The 23,164-nt window shown below is 39.4% G+C and overlaps 1 protein-coding gene across 2 annotated transcripts; it reads right to left on the bottom strand.

Annotated features, from left to right (window-relative positions):
- Positions 1-13,387: 13,387 nt before the first annotated feature.
- LOC307158721 (tripartite motif-containing protein 16-like) lies at positions 13,388-21,585 on the bottom strand. Of its 2 annotated transcripts, XR_013821269.1 has the most exons (7): positions 20,935-21,585; positions 19,440-19,535; positions 19,121-19,354; positions 18,480-18,639; positions 18,025-18,072; positions 17,199-17,781; positions 13,388-13,689 (listed from the first exon to the last, which is right to left on the bottom strand). XR_013821269.1 is itself a non-coding variant. In XM_079871563.1 (6 exons), exons 1-6 carry the CDS (start codon positions 21,511-21,513, stop codon positions 17,264-17,266), a joined length of 1,635 nt encoding a protein of 544 aa, XP_079727689.1. In that variant the 5' UTR covers positions 21,514-21,573; the 3' UTR covers positions 13,693-17,263. The 2 variants fall into 2 exon arrangements, 1 of the variants encoding a protein (XP_079727689.1); XM_079871563.1 differs by lacking the exon at positions 13,388-13,689 and having other exon boundaries at positions 13,693-17,781; positions 20,935-21,573.
- Between the last annotated feature and the right edge of the window lie 1,579 nt (positions 21,586-23,164).

Here is a 23,164-nt window from a genome sequence, read left to right on the forward strand (position 1 = left end):
CCCTTTACTTAAACTCATTACTTCAGACTTACGTGCCATCCAGAAACTTGCACTCTGCAAGTGAACGCCGTATTGTGGTGCCATCTCAAAGAGGCACAAAATCTATTTCTCTGACCTTTACCTTGACTGTTCCCTGCTGGTGGAATGATCTGCCTAACTCAACCAGAGCGGCTGAGTCCGTAGCCATTTTCAAGAAACGGCTGAAGAATCTTGATCCAGTAATACTAACACTTTCTCTTCTATTCTATTTATAAAATGTACATGTACTGCGTTAGATTAAACTGAGAATGGTCATAGCTCTTGCATATCTATCTTGAAACTTGTTGTAATTGCTTTAGGTGATCATTTACATTTATTCATTTAGCAGATGCTTTTATCCAAAGCTTCTATTGTTCTCATTTGTAAGTCGCTTTGGATAAAAGCATCTGCTAAATGAATAAATGTAAATGATCACCTAAAGCAATTACAACAAGTTTCAAAACAACGAAACAAACCATTTTTAAACATAAAATTAAGTCAAATATCGTACATTTAAAGGTAAATTATTCCAATCTGCAGGAGCCTTAGACCTAAATGCTTTATTCCCATAAACTTTCTTAACTAAAGGGGTAAGGAAAAAATTATGTGAAGAATGTCTTAAATGATATGATGATGAATATGATATCAAATACTGTATCAAATAATTAGGGTAATTAAAATGTACACATTTGAAAATAAATTGCATCTGGTGAAGATGCCTTCTAATATTGAGTGGAGACCATTTGAGTAAGTCATACATAATTCAATGGTGTGTTAAAAATGAGCAGCCAATAACAAATCTACACAATTTATTATAAGATATATATAGTAAGAGGCGAAAGATTAGTTTTAGATGCATTCTAATAAACTACATCAATCAAAGAAGGGTAATATAAGTTGTGAAGCAAGTCTTTTTCGAACGTTAAACAAGTTTTAGATCTGTACAATGCACTCGTTCCAAAATTAATTTTACAAAGTATATAGTCAATGTGAGGTTTAAAAGTAAGTTCAGGGTCCAGCCATAAGCCCAAATATTTAATTTGGTCTACTCTGTGCAGGTATTTGTATTTATATATTTATAGTTGTATTTATTTTATTCTTTTTAATTGATTAATAACTACTATTTGTAATTATTAATGACATTTTTATTTATGTATTATGTTATTGAAATGTATTTATTTTAGTCTTATTTATTTCCTTTTTTTTTTCTTTTTTTTTTACCGTTTTCCTCTAATCTTTTCCACAGACCCCCTGTCACTGCCCCGTGGCCCCCTGTGGGTCCCCAGACCCTGGTTTTATATTCTCATCAATGGGAAATTATAAGAGAGTGAGCAAGAGAAAGGAAAACACTTTATTAAATGTAATTTTGTATTTGTGTAACATCAGTCCACGGGAGGCAAATTTGCTGAACCCATGTGCAGTTTATTGATATTCCAAAACAAAGACTTTACATGGCACTACAAACTAAAACTTAAACGCGAACAGAAAACTCACCAACAGCAGGTTACAACATAAATACAAGACAAAGATGCGTGGCAAACATGAGAGCTTAAATACACATATTAGGCTTGTTCGACTTGAACCGGCGCTGCACAGGCCGATCGGTTTATGACATCAAAGTACTGCGAGAGCAATAGGGGTTATGCGCAACATTCTTCTGGGTTCTACAAAACAGGTTTAACTACTTCCGGCCATCAACTACTGAGGTAAACACAGCGTAGTAATGGCGACCTTATATACCAGGTGTTTACAGGAGCTACACCCCTATCAATTTCCAATGTACACCGTATTGCCAAACGGACGTCCAGAGCCCCGAGTACTCTGTTAGACAAGGGATTTAAGTTTTACGCCTCCTCATTTATTCATAATTATGAAAGTATGTAGTATATGTAGCTTTTGCTAATGGCACCCGATATAGCGTTAGCTAACTATCAGTAAACAGTTAGTTTAGACTTGTATGCTATCAGTAGTTTAGCTTTTTATTTTTGTTCGCAGACGATTAAAACAATCAAATGAAGACTGCATTTTAGCGATAGGGTTATAATTCCAACAGTATAATTACTACGAGGTCCTGTGTATTTATGCTGGTCAACCTTCAATTATATGTATTATTGACCCGCGGCGCCCCTTCCCGTCCGAGGTCTCGGTGTGGCCGGGTGTGCTCGGTCCCTCTCCCCTGCCATTCAGCGGGCTCCCTCGGGGGGCCGACGGCAGCGCAGTCGGCATGGGGCCGGGTCCCTGGTCTCGCTGGCGCCGAGGTGGGCTCTCCGGGGACCAGGGGAATCCGACTGTTTAATTAAAACAAAGCATCGTGAAGGCCCGTGGCGGGTGTTGACGTGATGTGATTTCTGCCCAGTGCTCTGAATGTCAAAGTGAAGAAATTCAATGAAGCGTGAGTAAATGGCAGGAACAACTATGACTCTCTTAATTTTCCCTGACACAGAGCAGATCGGCACACAACAAAAACGTCTGTTCGGATGTTCCCGTTTCTGATATTTCAACATTCTTGACATTTTAATTAAAACAAATACACTAAAGTTTGATCAGAAATAAGAATTTTATTATAATAAGCGAAAATTAACAGTTACCTCAGAGATCACCTACCGCTGCTGATGTGTACGGAAGTGAAAAGCGGAAATGATTAGACCTGTTTTCCAGTTTGAACGCTGGGCGCTCCGCATAACCCCTATTCAAAAGTATAAGGAGCCGTCTGCTCTCTATTTGCTCTCGCGGTATTTTGATGTCATTCACCGATCGGTCTGTGCAGCATCGGTTCAAGTCGGACAAGCCTATGGACTAATCACTAAAAAAGACACCTGTGAACATGATTAGACCAATTACCCAATGACAACATGACACGTGAGACTAAGGAAGCACATGGAAGGATCACATGAGGGCAATGGAATCATGTGATAAGATAAGAAAAAAAGACTGTGACATTAAACCAATGGGGTAATCCATCTGCCGCTGATTAATAATCATGCACGAAGCTATTAATCATTCATTTATTCATTCAATACATTTATGCTTGTTAAATATTTCATGATATGTTTACTGTTAATAAGGGATTAGTGTATTTTTTCTTGAGGGTGTTGTCTGTGTTTCAGAGGGCATATCATGTGAAATGGATCACAGAAGCTTTGATACATTTTGATCAAATTCTAGTATTTGCAATTCAACGGTGCTATTAAAAACCATTTCATCAAAAAACATTGGTTTTCACATTTTTAGTATTGAAGTTTTAAAGGGGTGGTTGATAATGATTTCACTTTTTTAACTTTAGTTAGTGTGTAATGTTGATGTTTGAGCATAAACAACATCTGCAAAGTTACAATGCTCAAAGTTCAAAGCAAAGGGAGATATTTGCTTTTAAAGAAATAGCTTTTTATGGACTACAACAAACGGCTGGCAGGGACTACATAAGCTTCCTCCCGGGTTAGTGACATCACTAACCCTAAAATTTACATAAACCCCGCCCCCGGGAACGTGATTTATACACTCAGAATATCAGAATATGCTAATCAATGACTAGAAGATAACTACTCATACATACAGTCGGCATCTAGTCATAGTTGGGGGCGTGGTGAGGGTGGAGTCGGCGTGGGGGAAAACACTGCGAACATCGTGTGTATTTGAATGACAAAAATGACGTATTGCGAGTCATTGACGCCTGCCGACCGGCAACGGTACATTGCAAAATTAACTGCAATAGGTTATGATTGCCCTTATTTAATTAAAAACTGGGTCAATGACCCAACCAAATGGCCGGAGGTGTCGTTTCCAGACATATTTTGTTATCTGGTTGAATCTCCAGGTAAGACATCGTGGCAGCTGTAGCGGTAACATTAGCCTATAACTCAATCAACTTTGCATACTATAACTCCATAAAACCTTGTCACTTACCAATTGTACATATGTTTCACTCCAAACTATTAATCCTTTTGTAAAACGGTGATCAGCAGTACGAAGTTGCCGAGGGACTGTGCTGACAGTTATCCCTAACTCACAGACTGCAGTCTGTATAGAGCTGGTAAGTCCCGCCCCTTTCGCTAACCCCACTGGACCTCTAGGTTGAAAAATCGTCAATGCAAGTGAATGTGAGAAAATAATTATTTTCTGGTCCCGTTTGAATTTTGCCATGAATGTGAACATATGTTGTCTGTGAATTTTTTTATTTAATTTTTCGTGTGAAGAATGCTACAATTTAGCGGGTAGAAGTTTGATACGGTTAGACTTTGTGTGAGAGCACTTTTAGTCAGGTTCACTATATATTTTTGTGGGAATTTTTGGGGGATTTGCTAAACTATACATTTTTGGAAAGGTTATTGTATAAGGAGTCAGAAAATCAATGTTTGCATTTGCCCACATGTCTATGTGGCGGCCATAGTGATTTTTTTTTTTAAATGTCCGCCGTAAAACATTAATTTGTAATATCTCGGCTTCTGAATAAGCTGGAATGTTGATTTTAACTGCTAAACCCACATTTTCAGGGTCAGGGAATCCAATGGTGCTAGTTAAAAAGCTACAAGACGTTACCACATTAACCCATAAATGCATAAGTCATTCAAAAATGACCCGGTGTGGTTGTTTTATTGCAATATCATTGTAATGAAAAGTTGTTCGCATTCAATATTCCATGTTCCTTAAAACCCATGTTTTTTTTACCATCCCATTGAAATACATCCACAATATGGGTAAAAAGACTAAACATCACAAGCAGTTGGTCAGATAACTCAGAGTTCCTTTTATTGAAGAGTTTAAAATTAGCTAATGTAAAACGTGGATGTTCTGGAACTATCGACATGCACATTTAGATCACAGTATGATTAAGCAACCTTTTTAATTAGACAGTTTCTATACATCATCATAATCATCATCGCTTTCATACATCACAGCTTGGGAATCGTCATCGTTCTGGCACTGGCTGCTGCACTGACACATGTCAGTACAGGCTAAGTCCTTAGCTCTGCAGGAGCACCTCCCAGAAGAGCAGTCAGATTTACACTTGCATTGAACCAACTCAAGGATGGCCTTTGGGGCTGGGAGGACCTCTGTGGTCACTGGTTTGAGCATGCCATCCGAGTGTTTGAAGTATCCGTTTTGCAGAGGATCCCGCTGTGGATCCTGCAGTGCAATGGCTGCCTGTGCCCATCCTCTTGTTTGGACATGGACTCTCAAGATGTGCTGCTTCAGAGCTCCAAGTGTTGGAGGGAGCTTGTCACTTTCTGCCCTATGTTTGCAGAAGAGATGCCATCGCAGTTGAGGGATTATCTTGATGTTTGATCCCCTTGGGTGAGTAAGCTGCACATATAAAGGATTCCATGGCTGACAGCATTCCTTCTGTCACATCTGCTTCATCCAAAAGCATCTGCAGAGCTTTGACAATATCTTCATCTGCTTTGAGGTAGACCTGCAGCCAGGTTGCCTTGCCTATGCGGGAGAACCTTCCTGTGTTGTCAGCCCCGGTGAATGCATGGAAGGCTGGCAAAGCCTTTGCTCTTTCTTTACCTAGAGCTCGCCACAGTGGTTCAATCTGCACAACACCAGAAGCCATAGAAATGGACGTGTTCTTCAACATGAGATCATAGTTTGCTGTGACTAGCACCAAAACATCTGTATCTGGTGAGAAAAACTCCAAGTGTGCATCATGTGGGTTTCGCTGTGAAGCCAGCACAGCCTGGTGGATCAGCAGTGTGTCTGCTTCTTCGTGGTTGTTTTCGTCAAAGACAAGGTCTTTGTTGCTCCTAGTGAGCCCAGAAGCAGATGTGATGATCAGCTTGGAGGATCCCTTATTGTAATCCAGAATTTTGGCAGCAAGATATTCAGTCAGATCACTCTTAGTCTTGTCATGGGAGAGGAACCTGCTCATTGGGATGTGTTTGATGCTGGTGTCATCTCTGACTTGATACTGAATAGAAGCTGTTCCATGTCTTCATTTATCTCTAGTTGCACTCATCAAAGAATCTGCCCTATATGTGTCAAACACGAGGATGATTTCATCATAATCTTGTGTTAGTTCCATCAGTCTGTCATTGAAGCAGCCACTCAGATCCTTGACTGTCAATACAGTCGCTGTTTTTTTGCTCAGCTTCTGCACAAGCACCATACCGTCCACCAGTGCTATCTTCCGACTTGGCTGATCACTAGATGTGAGATCTGTGAGTCCTGTATGCATTGCATCTTGGTGAGTAGAACTTCCAACTTGAGGCGGCTGATGGTCTTCATGGGGCATGTCTTCTTTTGTCAGCTTCTCAAGTAGATGGATTAACTTGGACTTGTCATGGCATGGCAGAATTGTTCCATCAGGAGCGAACAGTGCCCTTGGTGTCAGAGTGAATTTATAGTTTCCTATGGCCTCTTTTTGGTTGATGTCTCGATTTGACCTGGAAAGTACCATCAGCCTTGCAAACAGGTCCTTGGTCTCCTTCAGATCCACAGTATTGTCTCTGAGTTTCACTGTAATCTTCTTGTTCCCAGAAAGGAACATCTTGTTGTTCTCTTTCTTCACAGGGGCCCAGAGGCTGACATCTCCAGTGATACGCTCTGACACATAGTCTTCATATAACTTCTGGCCAGTGGCATCAGCATTCAAGATCTGTTGTACATACTCATCTGGGATGTAGGCTTGCGTGATCACATTGTGCAGGTTGTCACCTTCATTGGTAAAGGGGTTTCCATGGCTGAGTATGGCTGCCTTGATCTTGTCGATTGTATCATGTGCCCTCTTGACTGCACTTGGCCCAAGCTCATGATGCTCTGTGATTCTGTCAGCTTTCATGTCAAACTGACTCTTGAACTCTTTCGAAAGACGAGAAAGTTCTGGGGTGACCATGAAAAATCTCTGTCTGGCATTGGCATTGTTGGAGATGCCAATGATCCCAGAGCTAATCTTCATTAGCTTGTTCAGGTGTTTGCATGCATGGTCTGCCCCAACAGACACGAAGGGAATGACACTCTTGGTGACTGATATATTGCCTGCTCATAGTTCCTCCCATGTCTGAGGGTGATTGGTCCTCAAGTCATGCATGTCTGCGATGTATCTTGGCCAGAGTCGCTTGTACTTGATGCGGTCCATGGCAAAGAACAGCTTGATCAGTGCTTCTCCAGCTTGTAGATGGAGTTTCAGGTCAGCATTTCGAGTTGCCACTATAAAGGACAGGATTGTTTCCACACAATGTAGGTAATTCATCATGGCCTTGAACATTGCATTCTGGGATTTCTGTTCCTTCCATTTCTGGAATGCTGTGATGACCTCAGCAGTAGTCAATGCTTCCAGGAGGGTGCTGTTTGCTTTCTTCATGGATTCAGCCTTCATGTCTTTCCCTTCAGAGCAGGCAGCTTCTACTCCCTCTGTAGCCTCTGTAAAACAATGTTCTTGAGGGATGACACAGCTCATATAATATGTTGTGTGTTCCACAACAACTATCCCTGTATATCAGAAGTCTGAGGAGCAAAAGTCATATATGACACACACTATACAGCAGAGATGGGGGACTCGAGTCACATGACTTGACTCGAGTCAGACTCGAGTCGCAAATTTAAGGACTTGAGACTTGCTTGACTAAATTAAGAAAATGACTCGACTTGACTTTGACTTGAGATCCAATGACTCGAGACTTGACTTGACTTGAACTGTATGACTCGAGAATGACTTGATATACATTTTTATATAAATCATCGCAACATCAATTGATGAACAAAATGAAAGCAACGGAACCATTGACGCCAGTCATCAGATTCTGCGCGATTGCATGACGCTGCGCAGGGTTAGATGTTATCAGGGGGTCGGGGGCAAAATGCCAGCAGAATTAATATGCACCCAAAATTCAAAATGTGGTGGAAAAATTGCCCTAGTATGAGTTATTTTTATAATTAGCCTAGACGGATTTAACTTCATATTTAAAAATATATAACTTATATAAAGGGGATGCCAGTTTGAAGAATACCATTTGGTGGCATAGGAACCATTATACTTTTTGTGAATTGTTTTAATACCTTTTAATGGTCTTCTGCAATGTTTGAGGCATATTTATTTTTTCATGCTTTAATGTTTGCCTAATTTCAGTTACATTTACATTTTAGGCTATGTAGTTTGAAATTTTATATATTTTTTATTTTTTAGATTTTTATTGTAGTAACCACTCAGCTGTATGTGGAAATGCATATTTAAAAAAAAAATGTTGCAAATAAAACCATAGTCCACAACTTCTGTAGTTTTAACTTATTTTAATATATAAATTCAGTGAAATCATCAAACGTTTGTATGACTTGCCAATGACTTGTGACCCAAGCTACGACTTGACTTGACTTGCTTGACATAAAGCAGTGACTTGACTTGACTTGACTTGCTTTTCTCAAAATTGACTTGGACTTGCTTGAGACTTGAAGGTTGAAGACTTGAGACTTGCTTGTGACTTGCACATGTGTGACTTACTCCCACCTCTGCTATACAGTAATATTAGCTAGCTTAGTTAGCTGTAGTCATTCATGTATAAATATGTTGTTGAAATGTATAATATATTTTCTGAGGTAAAATGAAGATAATACTTACTATACATGTGTTAGATGCTCTGTAAAACAATGTTCTTAAGGGATGACACTTCTGATATAGCAAGTCTGAGGAAGAGCCATTGGCTCGAAACATCACTGCAAATAAAATCTTTCAACAGGAACTACTTTGTGTGTGGATCACTCTCAACACCCATTCTAGTAGGTTTGCAATGTGCATGTCTTTGTAATCATTCCCACAATAAATATTAAATGTTTTAATGAGTGATATAAAAAATCTTTATTTTTTTGAAGAACAGCTGGATTATGAAATGATAACTTTTCATTACAAAGATATTGCAATAAAACAACCACACAGGGTATTTTTTTTACCTACTTATGCATCTATGGGTTAATGTGGTAACATCTTGTAGCTTTTTAACTAGCACCATTGGATTCCTTGACCCTGAAAATGTGGGTTTAGCAGTAAAAATCAACATTCCAGTTTATTCAGAAGCCGAGATATTACAATTTTAAATTTTACGGCGGCCATTTTTTAAAATTCAATATGGCCGCCATATAGACATCTGAGCAAATGCAAACATTGATTTTCTGACTCCTTATACAATAACCTTTCCAAAAATGTATAGTTTAGCAAATCCCCAAAAAATTCCCACAAGGGTTAAAATCTGAATATAATGAACCTGACTATTTGTGGACTACAACTCTTTGCTGCTTTCGACGCGTTTCAGACGGGAATCTGAAGAAAGAACAGCCCATTTTGGTTTGAATGGTGACATTTCGGTACAAAACACACAGGCATCTCGATCTGATCTACACCGTGATTTGACAAGTGGAGGGAAAATGTGTTATGGGGTGACGTCACACACACGACATGTAGTCTTTCTCGTTATGTCTTTTCCACAACTGCTAGCCAAAGAATCATACAATATAGTGTCAAACTCGTAACATGAAAAATTATATAAAAAATTCACAGACAACATATGTTCACATTCATGGCACAATTCAAACGGGACCAGAAAATAATTATTTTCTCACATTCACTTGCTTTGACGATTTTTCAATCTAGAGGTCCACTTGGGGTTTTACGGATGGGCGGGACTTACCAGCTCTATTGAGTGTAGACCTCGAACTACTCCATAGGTTCACGATTGGCCTATCAAGCGAGCCTTCAGCTGATAACGCTAATGTGAATGAGACATGTGAACGTATTTTGGGACAAAATATTATAGTAATCTTATAGGAATAGTTACTATAGGAATACTATAGTATTTTGGGACATACTATAGAAGTACTATAGAGGTATTAAAGAACATCACAGAAGTATTATACACTACTATAGAAATCTTAGAGGAATACTATAGTTCTTTTTCGTAAGGGATGTAGACAAAACTAGCCCACCACTGCCTAATACGAGTTTAACACCTACTACTATATCACACAGGGATCTATTCACACAGTAATCTCAAAAATTCCCTGTCCTCCTTTCCGGTTCTGTGTGTTTATTAGGAAGGATGTAGAACTTCAATTCATAATTTGTTTGTTTATTGGCGGTACAGAAAACGACACAGCAACTCTTCGGCATGATTGTCCCGTGTATTTCAATAAGCGCCAAGGCAATGTTTTCCGCCACGGGCTAAATTCACATCACGTGACGGGGCGTTCCCGGGGGCGTTCCCAGACCAACCGTCTGTATGTATTCTCTTATGCGCTTGATTTCGGATGCAGCCCAGGTTTGATCATAGACAGTAAAAGAAATGGACACAGCGGAGTTTTCAACGGAGAAAAGTGAAGTCAATTAGAAGCTCTCACTTCCTGATGGTCGAGCGTACTGCGCAGACTCAAACTGAGCTTGATGACGTAGATGTGTCGTGAGCAACCCGTCTGTCTTAGTAGATGTGCCAAGAGAAATCTGAATCATTCCCTTCTGAATCTTGCAGAGACGGAGAGTGTGAGTAGGAGCTGTCCATGAGCTAGGAGCAGGAGAAACTTTTGCTAGGAATTCTGATTAATTATTTTGTCATTTTGCCTCCACGTCCCCCCGATTGCACGCGAGCTTCTCCTCCTATCTATACGGTAATTTCTCTACTGTGCAACAGAGAGTCACGTGGTTTTGTCGCAATCGTTAGCCTATTTTTACAAAAACGGCTTCTACGGGGCCATAACGTAAGATACAAGGTAATTTTATACATTTTCGTGTTTCTTTAGAAATAAATAATGGACAAATGGAGTCTTTAAACGCCTCAGATGTAAAGTTATTCGCTGTCAAAGTGACGCCAAAATGAATGGGAGTCAATGGAATGCTAACAGCAGGTGATGGTCTGCTAATCAATGGCGGCACAGAGGGAAGCTTCAATGTTTTCCGAAACCCTGCCCCCCCCTGGGTTTGATAAGCAGAGCAACACAGAGTGCAGGAAATGAGGTCATAGTGACATCAGACCAGCAGAGGGCGCCAGAGACAGTGAGGAGAAACAACAAACTGTGTTCAAAACATTCATGGAACAAGCTGGAGACTTACAGTTTTTTTCAATTGCTTACACACTAAAATTAAAACTTTACCACAATTAGCAAAACCTTACACTCAAGGAGCAAAACACCGGCCTACATTTGCACAACTGTAAGCACATTGTCAGCTTCACACTTTTTGCAAAACATTACACACAGTGATTTGCAAAACACTAAACACACTTGCATGCATTTGACACAGAAATGTATCATGATGTCATTTCCTTGCAATTTCAAAGCAAAGGCATTCAAATGAACACACCCATGAACCAATTGGTTAATCACAGCCACCAGATGTGCACACACACTGGTGCTTAATTGTAGACACACCAATCAGGTTTACAGTAAGCACTATAAAAAGGCAACAGGTAAGTTCACCTGTCTTCAACAATACTGTAAAACTGTATGAAAACTGGAAAATGTTTTGTTATGAATGTTTTTTTGAAATGTCCAGTATTGACTGACTTGAGTACATGAAAAAAATAAATATTTTCATTACAGTTTTTCTCAATTGTTTACACACAAATACTGGTACTTGAGACACAATGACCACAACATGTAACTCATTCACCAACCCCCTGAACCAATTCTGCTAAACTACAAGCACAATTCCTGCTTTACACTCAAATTGCACTTCTAAAACACACCTTTTTCAAAACACTACACACAATTCTCTGCTTATGGCACCATTTTCATGCAGAAAATCTCTTGTTTTCACAAGGAACACACTGCCGTTCAAATATGAACACTGACTCATCACATGGGCAAACACCCGTCACACAGTTTTACAATCAGCAATCAGAGCTTTAGCATAAAAGGGCAACAGGTGAGCTCTTCAATGGGGCAATGGATGCCAACATTGGATTTTTTTTTTTTTTTTTTTTTTTTACTGTAACTGTATACAGTCAATTCTTCTGTTGTTCTGTATGTAGACGACTGTATGTACAACTTTGTGTTGGTTGGGATGTACACTGTGTACATTATTTTTGTGGGAAAAATAAAATATATTTGTTACCGTGTATTTGTGTGTTCTGAGTATAAAAACAACATTCTCAAATATTTTACAACACACTTATGTATGTACTGTCTGTACTAAGTGCAACATTGAACCTAAGTCATTATGATGAATGGAGAAGAAGTGTTTTCCATTCATCATAGTGTTTTACACTGAGCACATCAGTGTTCAACTGGTTCTTCATATGATGGTTTGTGTGTGTCATTTGAAAACAAAATACCATTTTGAGAAGAAATAACATTGTTTTGATTTGTTAAGTTTCATTTTGCAGGAGAATTGAGGGGTTTTGCCCATTGTGTGTGTTTTTTGATTTGTGTGTAGAGTTCTGAGAATATGAGGCATGCTTTCAGAAAATGTGTGTAAACAATTGAGAAAAACTAGTCTGCACAATTGGTGTCATGTGGTGTTGGTGAATTTATTTTGACACTTTCTCTGTTTAAATGCTAAAAGTGTTTTAGGTTGAGCACAGGAGTGTTTAACTGATTCAAACAGAATCAGACCATATGATGGTTGTGTTTATGTTATGACAACAAAATAAGGTTTTTATAAGACATTGTATAGTTTTGACAAAAGTGTTCCATTTTGCAAATGATCTGAGGTGTTGTGTTACTTTGGTGTAGTGTTGTGCTAATTGTGTGTATATGGGTTTGAAAACCCGGGCCCTGATTTCAAAATTGTGCTTAAGCAATTGAAAAAAATTGTAATAAGAAGAATGTAAACACATACAATCTCTCTCTCTCTTGTGAAGCATTTGTCTGTTATTATTTTCTTTGAAAGACAAAGTCCTCTTTTTTTATCCACTTTAAAGGGTCAGAAACAGCATTGATTAACAACATCAGAGCTCACACTAGCCCTGACTGTACAGTGTAAAACAAAACAAAAAACTTTTAGTAAAAACAATATTTAGGCATTTCAACTTCATAATCAAGGACAGTGTGCAAAGTTGTGTGACAGGGTTTTTTTTTATTATCTTTTAGTCATGGACCCCCATCCTAAAATTTATATTATAAGTCTAAAAATTTCTTTCTATTAAGTTACATTTATTATATATATTTTCAACTCACTATAATGTACTGTTACATGTATTTTTTTATTTATTTTTAATAGATTTATTTTTATTATTATTTATATTTTAATATTTTAAATATATTAATAACTAATTAATATTTGTAATTATTTTTAATACATTTTTATTAAGGCATTATTTATGTTATTGAAATTTCTATATTTATTTTAGTGTATTATTTATTTATTTATTTACCTTTTTCTAATAGACTTTTCCACAGACCCTGTCACTCTTGCGATCAGGTCCCTGGACCCCAGTTGGAAATTCCCTAACACAATTTTATATTAGCCTATAATATATAGAAACTTCAATTAGACCTGTTCCTAAGATCAACAAACCACAAGAGCTTGATGACTACCTACCAATCTCATTAACCTCTCTGGTGTCTAAATGCTTTGAAAGGCTTGATAAAGGTATGCAATGCTACTCAACACTTATTCAATCCTTTTCAATTCACTCATTATTCCAGTAAGATAGTAGAGGATGCAATTCTAACATTGTTGCATCTTGTTTGCTCACATCTTGAGGTTTACAAAAATCATGTGAAAATGTAAGATAAAATTAAGAGAATCAAAAACTTACTTACTTACTTAACTTTATTTATAAAGCACTTTACAACTGCACCTGCAGACCAAAGTGCTGTACAATCAGCAGCTTAAAAACAAACAACACATAAAGACAACATGCAACTTGAAAATACAGATACTAGAACAACCTCTCAAAAGCTAAAGATAAGAAATAATTTTTAACACTAACTTTAAATACATTCAAAGAACTGATCTCTCTTAGTTCAAGAGGCAGACTATTCCAGAGCCTTGGACCCGCAACAGCAAAAGCCTGATCACCTTTTGACTTTAAATGAGATCGAGGGACAGAAAGCAAGGACTTATTATTTGATCTTAAAGACCTCGGTGCTTGATGAAGAGCAATAAGCTCAGATACATAAGCAGGAGCTATCCCATGTACTGCTTTAAAAACATACAGAAGAGTTTTATATTTTATCCTAAAATCCACTGGTAGCCACCTGAGAGAAGCTAAGATAGGAGAGATGTGATGACTTTTCTTAGCACCCACTAGCAACCGTGCCGCCGCATTCTGAACTAATTGCAAGCGTGATATAGCGGTCTGACTGGACCCTACATACAAAACATTGCAATAGTCAAGGCGGGACAGAACAAATGCGTTAATAACCTTTTCTAAATCTTTCATCGACAGAATAGGCTTTAAACGTGCAATAGTCCTAATCTGGAAAAAGCAGCTCTTAACCACGGCATTAATCTGTTTATCAAATCTCAGATCTAGGTCAAACACAACACCTAAATTTTTTACTTTGTCATGGCAATAGTCTGACCATGTGCCAAAATATTTAACAACATCGAAGCTTCCTCTGGCAGGGCCAAAAAGCATAATCTCAGTTTTACTTTGATTTAACTGAACCAAATTATGAGTCATCCAACTCTTAACCTCCTCCAGACATGCCAGCAGTGAATTAGAACCACAATTCTCTCCTACTTTCAAAGGGAGATAAATTTGTGTATCGTCGGCGTACAAATGGTAAGACATGCCATATTTTTTAAAAATCGAACCCAGAGGCAACATGTACAAGGAAAATAAAATTGGGCCAATAACAGAACCCTGAGGAACCCCACAAGTGACGGGTACCGTTGATGAAACAAAGTTGCCATACTTCACTGAGAATGCTCTATCTGAAAGATAGGACTTGAACCACTTTAAAACTGTCCCACCTATTCCAACCAATTGGGATAGCCGCTTCATGAGAATAGCATGGTCTATAGTATCAAAAGCCGCACTCAAGTCCAATAAAATTAGAGCTGCAGCATTACCTGCATCTCGGATTAAACGAAGGTCATTAACGTCAAGAGTGCAGACTCAGTACTATAGCCTGCCCTAAAACCGGACTGAAATTTATCTAAGATCTCATGTTTACTTAAAAATGACATCAGCTGTGCATAAACCACCTTCTCTAAAACCTTAGATAGGCAAGGAAGCTTTGAGATGGGCCGGTAATTCTTCAGTTCACATGGGTCCAAATTATGCTTTTTAAGAAGTGGCTGAATGACCGCTTGCTTGAGGGCCGTTGGAACAATCCCATTATGAAGACTACTGTTAATAATAGAAGCAATACTTGGCCCAACACAATCCACCACTTCCTTGAGAAGGCGTAAAGGAACCACATTACAATCATCAGATGTAGGCTTCAAACGAATAATGATGTCTTTAACTTGCACCACTGACACCTGCTCAAAGAAGTTAAAACTCATGACCCTATCTGTCAACAACACAGTCTCACCCGGCAGTATATGAAGACTGGATCTAATCTTCTCCACTTTTTCCATAAAAAATGTCTGAAACATTTCACATGTTTCCAACGAGGGAGTTAAGGCAGAACTGCCAGTTGGTTTTAGAAGTCTATTAATCGTCGTGAAGAGGGCTGAAGGGGCATTGCATTTCTGTGCAATGACACTGGAGAAATAATTTTGCCTTGCAGTTCTCACTGCAGCCTGATAGTCTGAAAAACGCTGCCTCATAATTTGAAGAGAAACCTGTAGCTTATCCTTTCTCCATTTTCGTTCAGCCTTTCTGCATTCCTGCCTCAAGGAACGAGTAAAATTATTAAGCCACGGTATTGACTTACGCTTTGGTTTCCTAACTTTATATGGGGCCACTATCTCCAAAATATCTGAGCAACCAGAATTAAACAATATCATCAGCTCATTTGGGTCCACAGAAAGAGGAGAAGAAATTATCACATTTACAGATGCAGAGGAGTTATATACCTCAGTAAATTCTACAGCCGTTGATGACGTAATGAGACGAGTACAAAACACATCTGTCTGAAGCAAATTTGGTTTGCACGGCATACAGGCATTAAAAGTCACAGGCATATGATCAGACAAAACATCATTACCAACTTCAATATTACAAATCGGAAGGCCCAGCGACAAGACCAAATCCAAAATATGGCCCTGTTTATGGGTAGGACTTGAAACAGACTGCTTGAAATTAAAAGATTCCACCAATTGTAGAAACTCAGAGACCATAGGCTTATTCGGACAGCACACATGAATATTAAAATCCCCAAGAATTAAAATATTATCACAGCTTGACACAATATGGGATAAAAACTCTGAAAACTGCTGGATAAAATCCTTATTGTACCTTGGTGATCTATATACCAGAACACACATAACAGCTTCCCAAGCATCACACATCATAACTTGGGCCTCAAAGCTCTGATAGTTCACCGTCGACAAAAGCCGGCATTTAAATTTCCTCTTAAAAACACAAGCAAGTCCCCCACCCCGACCAGAAGTTCTAGGGGTGCTAAAAAATGAACAGTCATCTGGAGAAAGTTCAATCAAAGGATGCACTTCGCCGACGTTAAGCCAGGTTTCAGAAATAAACAAAAAATCCAAATCATGTTGTGTATAAAAGTCATTTAAAACAAATGTTTTGTTTGCGAGTGATCTTGCATTAACCAATGCCATTTTCACTGTACCAGTCTCCAACGGGAGCAGCGAAGTTCCATCCGAGACCACAGTCGACTCGATATAACGCAGATTGTTACCGTTTATTCCTCTCGAACGACGCTGAGTCACAATCCGCGAAGATGGTATCCAGGAAACCGGACAGACTGAATGCAAACAGGGAAGTGTCTCGATTGAATTACCTCCTGAAGTTAACAAATGCCTTTCAAACTTCCACGCCACTCTGGCTTTCACAGCGATTCCCGCCCGTCTACCACGCCCTCGTCGGCGTTTGCTCCGAGACCGCCGGCACCCAGAAACTAGGCCAGTCCAAGGCTCCACCGGTACAGACGGCATGAATCGCGGGTAAAAACAACATTTTCCACTCCGAGTGAGATCAGCCATCACTGCGTGAATGTGGAGCAAAGTTTTGCAATCATAAGTCCGTAGAGAGTAGTTGGGACTAATAAAACATACAAATAAAAACAAAAACAATAAAATGGACAGCACAGAGCGACGGCCAGCCAACACTATACACGGCGCCATCGCAGGTCGGTACTCCACAACACAACACCAGAAGCTTTCGCGCTAATAAAACATCTCACTGTTACTGATTTATCATGCAGCTCAAAGTATTATGGGTAAAATCTCTTTACTGAAACATCAACACAGTTTCACTGATGATTTATAACCCACCCAAAACCCAGGATAGAGCGGCTGAGTGAACGTGGTCTGGACTGTGTGGATGAGGCTCATTGTGTCAGAGACGCTGTAGAAGGACAGAGTTCCTGCACTGTGATCCACATACACTCCTATTCTTCTGCCGATGGACTTTACAGGGAGAACAATCTGTTTGCTACTGTGCCAGAATGTGTAACAGGAGGAAGAACAGAAAAAACTCCAGGACTGATCATTTTGTCCAAATCCACACTCATAACCCCCTCCCTTCCTGCTGATGCTCTTATATGACACTGATGTATACACAGTCCCACTGCACTCAATTTCCCAGTAACAGCGTCCACACACACTCTCTCTACACAACACCTGAGGCCACTGATCAAATCTGTCTGGATGATCAGGATACGACTGTTGTGTGTCAGTGACAGTAATCACTCTGTTCTTCTTAGACAGACGGAGGTCTTCATTCACTGTGTTCAGATCCAGAGTCAGCTGAAGGGAATCTGATGGAGAGAAAACACATCAGAATCAGGAATTATGAATCTCTCTGATCTTTTAAAGTATCTGAACTCTTCATGACTCAATATTCAATGTATCATCAGTGTTTAATTACAGCTGATCAGATATCCTGTGCAAATCATCATTTACATGATCAATTATAAAACTCTTCTATCATGTTTATTTCTCCTTCTACATGAACATGAACACATTCAGTGAGTTTTTCTGCTTGTTTCTTAGTGACTTACATTGTAGGAAGTCGTTCCTGGTCTTGGGATTCATGTTGTTGAATGTGACTGTGGAAATAAACAGACATGAACAGTGTGAAGAGAAATGACAAGATAAAATACATCCATTTCTAAGACGTTTCTAATCTGATATTAGATGATGGAGAACTCATTTCTGAGAACAGAAGAAGCTCCAGATGCCTCATATATAAAACACACGTATCGGATTCAATCATAAATTCCAATGGATTTCATCCTACGTCAAATATGTATTTATTACTTTTAAACCCTCAAGGGATGTCTGTCGCTGTTCTGTAGAGTTGATGCACTTGAATTAAAGATGTACTGTGATTTATAAAGTGGGATTTTATTTGTGCGCATGTTTTATAAATCATAGGAACATTTCAGAAACTGTTGTACGTTCATATTTCGGATCATTCTCCACACGTCTGTATAAACGAGGCGCAGGACTTTACCTCTATCAGAGATCTTCTTGAGCTCCTCTTTGCAGAAATCCTCCAGTTTGTCTCTCAGCTGACGGACAGATTCCCTTATGCCATCAAAAGAGGAGAGAGAACTGAAGGAAACGTCGGGTTCGTCTGTAGATTCAGGAGGTGCTGAGAGAGACTGGAAACTCTACAGAAAACAGAAATCAAAACTCATCATCTCCACACTTCAGCCAATAACCTGCACTATATCAGATCTGAGCGGCTCTTGTTGACTTCACTTCTCTTCAATGACTCGCTTCAATCCAGCTCTTTCACACAATCAGCACATTCTTCTCATATTCATCATTTAATGCTACAAACTCTAGGATTTCACACTTACACTCCTTGTGAAAAAGAAAGTACACTTTTAAAAAGAGTAGCGTAGAAATAATATATACTTTAAAAATATAAGTGCAGATTGGCTGTAATGTTTTCAGAAACTTAATTGCATGTTATTTGCAGTTAAATGAATGTGGAATAGTTTAATGATGTTATTAAATGCAAATAGCTGAGCTTTAGAGTGTTTTTTTGCCCTGCTTAAGTTCGTCTCATTCTGCTCTCATGAAATGTTTCTCTGTGAGTCTCTTGCTCAAGTCCACTATGATCCAGTTCTTCTAGATCTCTGTTACCTGCAGGAACTGGATGTGATGGTGTGTGTGTGAAAGCTGCTCCAGCTCAGCGTCTCTCCTCCTCAGATCATTGATCTCCTGCTCCAGTCGCTCCAGTCGTCCTTCAGCTCGACTCACTGCAGTCTTTTCCTGATCTCTGATCAGCTGTGTCGCCTCAGAGCGGCTTCTCTCAATGGAGCGGATGATCTCAGTGAAGATCTTCTCACTGTCCTCCACTGCTGTGTGTGCAGAGCGCTGTTACACACACATCACAATCACACAGTGAGTTCAGTGAGTCCAAACTGAGACGTCTCACACTTCTCTTCTTCTCCAGACTCACCTTATGAGACTTCACAGCCTCTCTCAGCTGATGAAGATCTTTCTGTCTCTGCTGGATTCTCTGACGGATCTTCATCTGTGTCTCCTTCAGCTGTTTCTGGAGGACAAACCAATAACAGCGAATAACACGTAAAACTACTATCACAAAAGAAAATTAAAGTAAATAAATCCAGAATTGATGGAGTGGTTAAAGATCCAGCATGGTAATACTGTAGATTCAAACCAATTTCCTGAAATGAGATTATGAATGAATATGAAGCCAGTGTCAACATTATTTCAAATATGAATACTTTATGCTCAAGTTTTAATTCTGTCATCATTTACTCGACTTAATGTCGTTCCAAACCTGTATGACTTTCTGTCTATTGCAGGACACAACAGAAGATATTTTGAAGAATGTCTCAGCCATAAATATGGTGATGCATCAATAACATCAAACCTCACTGGTTCTTGCATGTCCAAGTCACATGACTAAATATCATGATGTCATGACACAAGCACCAGTTAAGTTTGATGATTCTGATGTATTTAATTTTTATGCTCCGTATACTTGAGTTGATCAATGATTTGATTTGTGAATCAAAATTAGGATCCTAGTTTATAAAAAAACACACTTGACTTTAGCATACTTATGGAAATAATATAGTTTAAAAGAACAACTTAAGTGTGAACTGAACGTAATGTTTTCAGACACTGCATGAAATTTACAATTAAATGAAAATGTATTACAGATTTAAATTAATAGGTTAACTTTAGAGTGTTTTTGAGCCTCTTAAGTAGGACTTTGACTTATGGTTAAAGATTACTGTTTACTTTAAAGTTTACAGACAAACATTTATGGTAAATGTATTTACAATTTTGCACAATTGTAATGATGAAGTTGCACTTTAGTAAATTTAAAATATATTAACTTTTAATATGATATCGAACAACACACTACAGTTAACCTTATAATCAAGAACTTTACATGAGCTTCAGTATGTCAATCTACACATCAAATTAAGTGCACTTCTTTAAAGCACGACAAAAGCTCATTAAACTGAAATATTAAATATGATTAAAATGTCCAGATTAAAGTAAAAAATAATATTATATAGTATAATTTGATATTATAACTTTTTATAAGTGTACTTCATGTGACAAGTACAAGTACAAGAAATAATCATGTGCTCTCTTTAAGTGCATTTACGTAGCCTTTTATTTCATGAATATTATATTATCTGCAAGTACAGGTTTAAAAATGTAGTTTTAAGATCTTAAGTACACTACAGGTGCACATTCACTACAATTAAGCGCACTACTTTTTTAAAGCACTGGAGTTGTTTAAATTTTAACTTTTTCTCCTGTTTGGAGCTTGAAACTTTTGTACTTTCAATGTTTAGGCTAAAATAGATGAGACATTCCTCAAATAGCTTCTTCAAACCGGTTTGGCATGACCGTGAGTAAATAAAGAAAGCACTTTCATTTCTGCGTGATCAATCCCTCTCAGCTCATACCTGTTTCTCTGTCCTCTGTGCTGCAGTTGATACAGTTTTGTGATTTTTATGTTCATACTCCTTACACCGAACACAAATGCACACTTGATCAGAGATACAGAACATTTCTAGCTCTTTATCATGTTTACGGCAGATCATGTCCTGCAGTCGTCCAGTGGCATCAATCACTTTGTGTGGTTTACGAGAGTGAAATTCCTCATGACGGTCAAGATGAGTTTGACAGTAAGATTCCTGACACACCAGACAGGACTTGACGGCTTTGTATTTTCTTCCAGTACAGACGTCACACTCCACGTCTCCAGCTCCAGCGTAACAGTCAGCAGGAAGTTTAGTCTTCTTCAGTTTCTCCACCACTTCAGCTAGCATGGTGTTTTTGCCTAAAGCAGGTCTTGGACTGAAGGTCTTTCTGCACTGAGGGCAGCTGTAGACTCTCTTCTCATCCTCCTGATCCCAGCAGTCAGTAATACAGATCTTACAGTAACTGTGTCCACAGGGAATAGTCACTGGTTCCTTCAGGAGATCCAGACACACTGGACACATGAACTCATTCTGATCCACTGAAATTCTGGCTTCTGCCATATTACTGCATGAATACAGAGAGACACAAACACACAACAGCTCAACAACACTTAAGTTTCTGTTTCCCTGAACTGAGGAGCTGAAATAGTTTCCTGGTTCTGTGTTTGAGTGACGTGCGTAAAACAGGAGTGTCTGTAAAGAAGTTTAATTCCTCATTCCTGCTCAAAGGTGAGTAACTTTCCTGCTGTTTATGTGCCCTTCAAGTGGAGTCGAAAATATCGTTCTGAGCACATGAATGACTGGGCAAAGTTTTATTAACGAATGAAAAACTAAATTCTAGATGACACGAGTTGTGACATTGGTAGGGGCGAAAATACTGATCTATTAGTGTTATGTCAGTGTTATCTATAATATTTATATTTACATATAGAGATCAGTGGAAGGGCACCCACTCTCCTCTCTGTTTAGTTTTGGTTTCCTTGGTTACTAATTATGCTCTCGTTTGTTTACAAAGCTACCCATTGTTTTCACCTGTATCTCATTTATTTTCCTTTTTTGTTCCTTGTATATATAGCCCTGAGTTCCCGTTTAAGTCGGTCAGTTCTCGTTTGCATTTACATTTACATTTTGTGTGGTTTACATTGCTCCTACATCTCCGTACATCTCAGTATTTTGATTTAGTGTATAAAAGACTGAGTATTTTTGCGACTCCAACTTGTCTTCATGTATGCCACCACATCTAACAGAAGAACCAGCCTAAAAAAGTGAAGTACAAATACAAAAGGTATGGATATACAATACCAGCAGTGCAACGACTCCTCATCAGTCAAGAGGATTATGTTCTCTCGAGGATCTGGTGTGCCTTTCACACTACACTAACGAGCTTCGCTGAATATGTGGAGGGCATCAGCCCTGCACCCGCCACAGAACCAGAGCCTGAGCCCACATCCGCCACGGACCCCTTGCTAGAGCCCACTCCCGCTATGGAGCCAGCCACCATGTCTGTTCTAAAGCCGGAGCCTACCGCCAGGTTCTTCCAGGAGTCAGGGCCTGCTGCACAATCCATCCCTGAGCCAGGATCGAATCACTGGCTCATTGACTTGTGGTCCACAGAGCCAGTTCCCATCCATGTTCCCACTCCCAAACCTTCTCCTCCTCTGCCTGTACTGTCTGGCTGCTGGTTCCATCTGGAGTCCTTTCATATGTACTACTGTACACCCAAAGCGCTTTACAATCATATCAGGGGTCTCTCCTCAACCACCACCAGTGTGCAGCATCCACTTGGATGATGCGACGGCAGCCACAGTACAACGGTGCCAGTGCGCTCACCACACACCAGCTATAGGTGGAGAGAGGAGAGAGAGTGATAGAGCCAATTCAATGTAAGGGGATTCTTAGGAGGCCATGATTGGTAAGGGCCAATGTGTGGAATGTGGCCAGGACTCCGGGGTTACACCCCTACTCTTTACGAGAAATGCCATGGGATTTTTAATGACCACAAGCCCCTTTCACACAGCGCATTGAACCCGGGAAATTGCCGGCAAATTGCCGGAACGCCTTCTGTGTGAACGCAAACACGACCCGGTATTGATGCCGGCATCGATGCCGGGTTGGGGACCTAGTAACATTGCCGTGTTCAGTCCCGGAACGCGCGCTGTGTGAACAAAAGCCGTAATAATGCCGTGTCGCAGTGATGACGCTGAAGGGCGGG

Source organism: Squalius cephalus (assembly GCF_949319135.1).
Source record: "Squalius cephalus genome assembly, chromosome: 1".
Classification (NCBI taxonomy): Eukaryota; Metazoa; Chordata; class Actinopteri; order Cypriniformes; family Leuciscidae; genus Squalius; species Squalius cephalus.

Excerpts from the sequence above, each read along its gene's own strand:
- LOC307158721 (XM_079871563.1), bottom strand. The coding sequence starts at position 21,513 with ATGGCAGAAGCCAGAATTTCAGTGGATCAGAATGAGTTCATGTGTCCA. Across the intron at positions 18,640-19,120 it reads ATCACATCCAGTTCCTGCAG|AGTTTCCAGTCTCTCTCAGC; the intron begins GTAACAGAGATC and ends TGTTTTCTGTAG. Across the intron at positions 18,073-18,479 it reads CAAGAAGATCTCTGATAGAG|TCACATTCAACAACATGAAT; the intron begins GTAAAGTCCTGC and ends TTATTTCCACAG.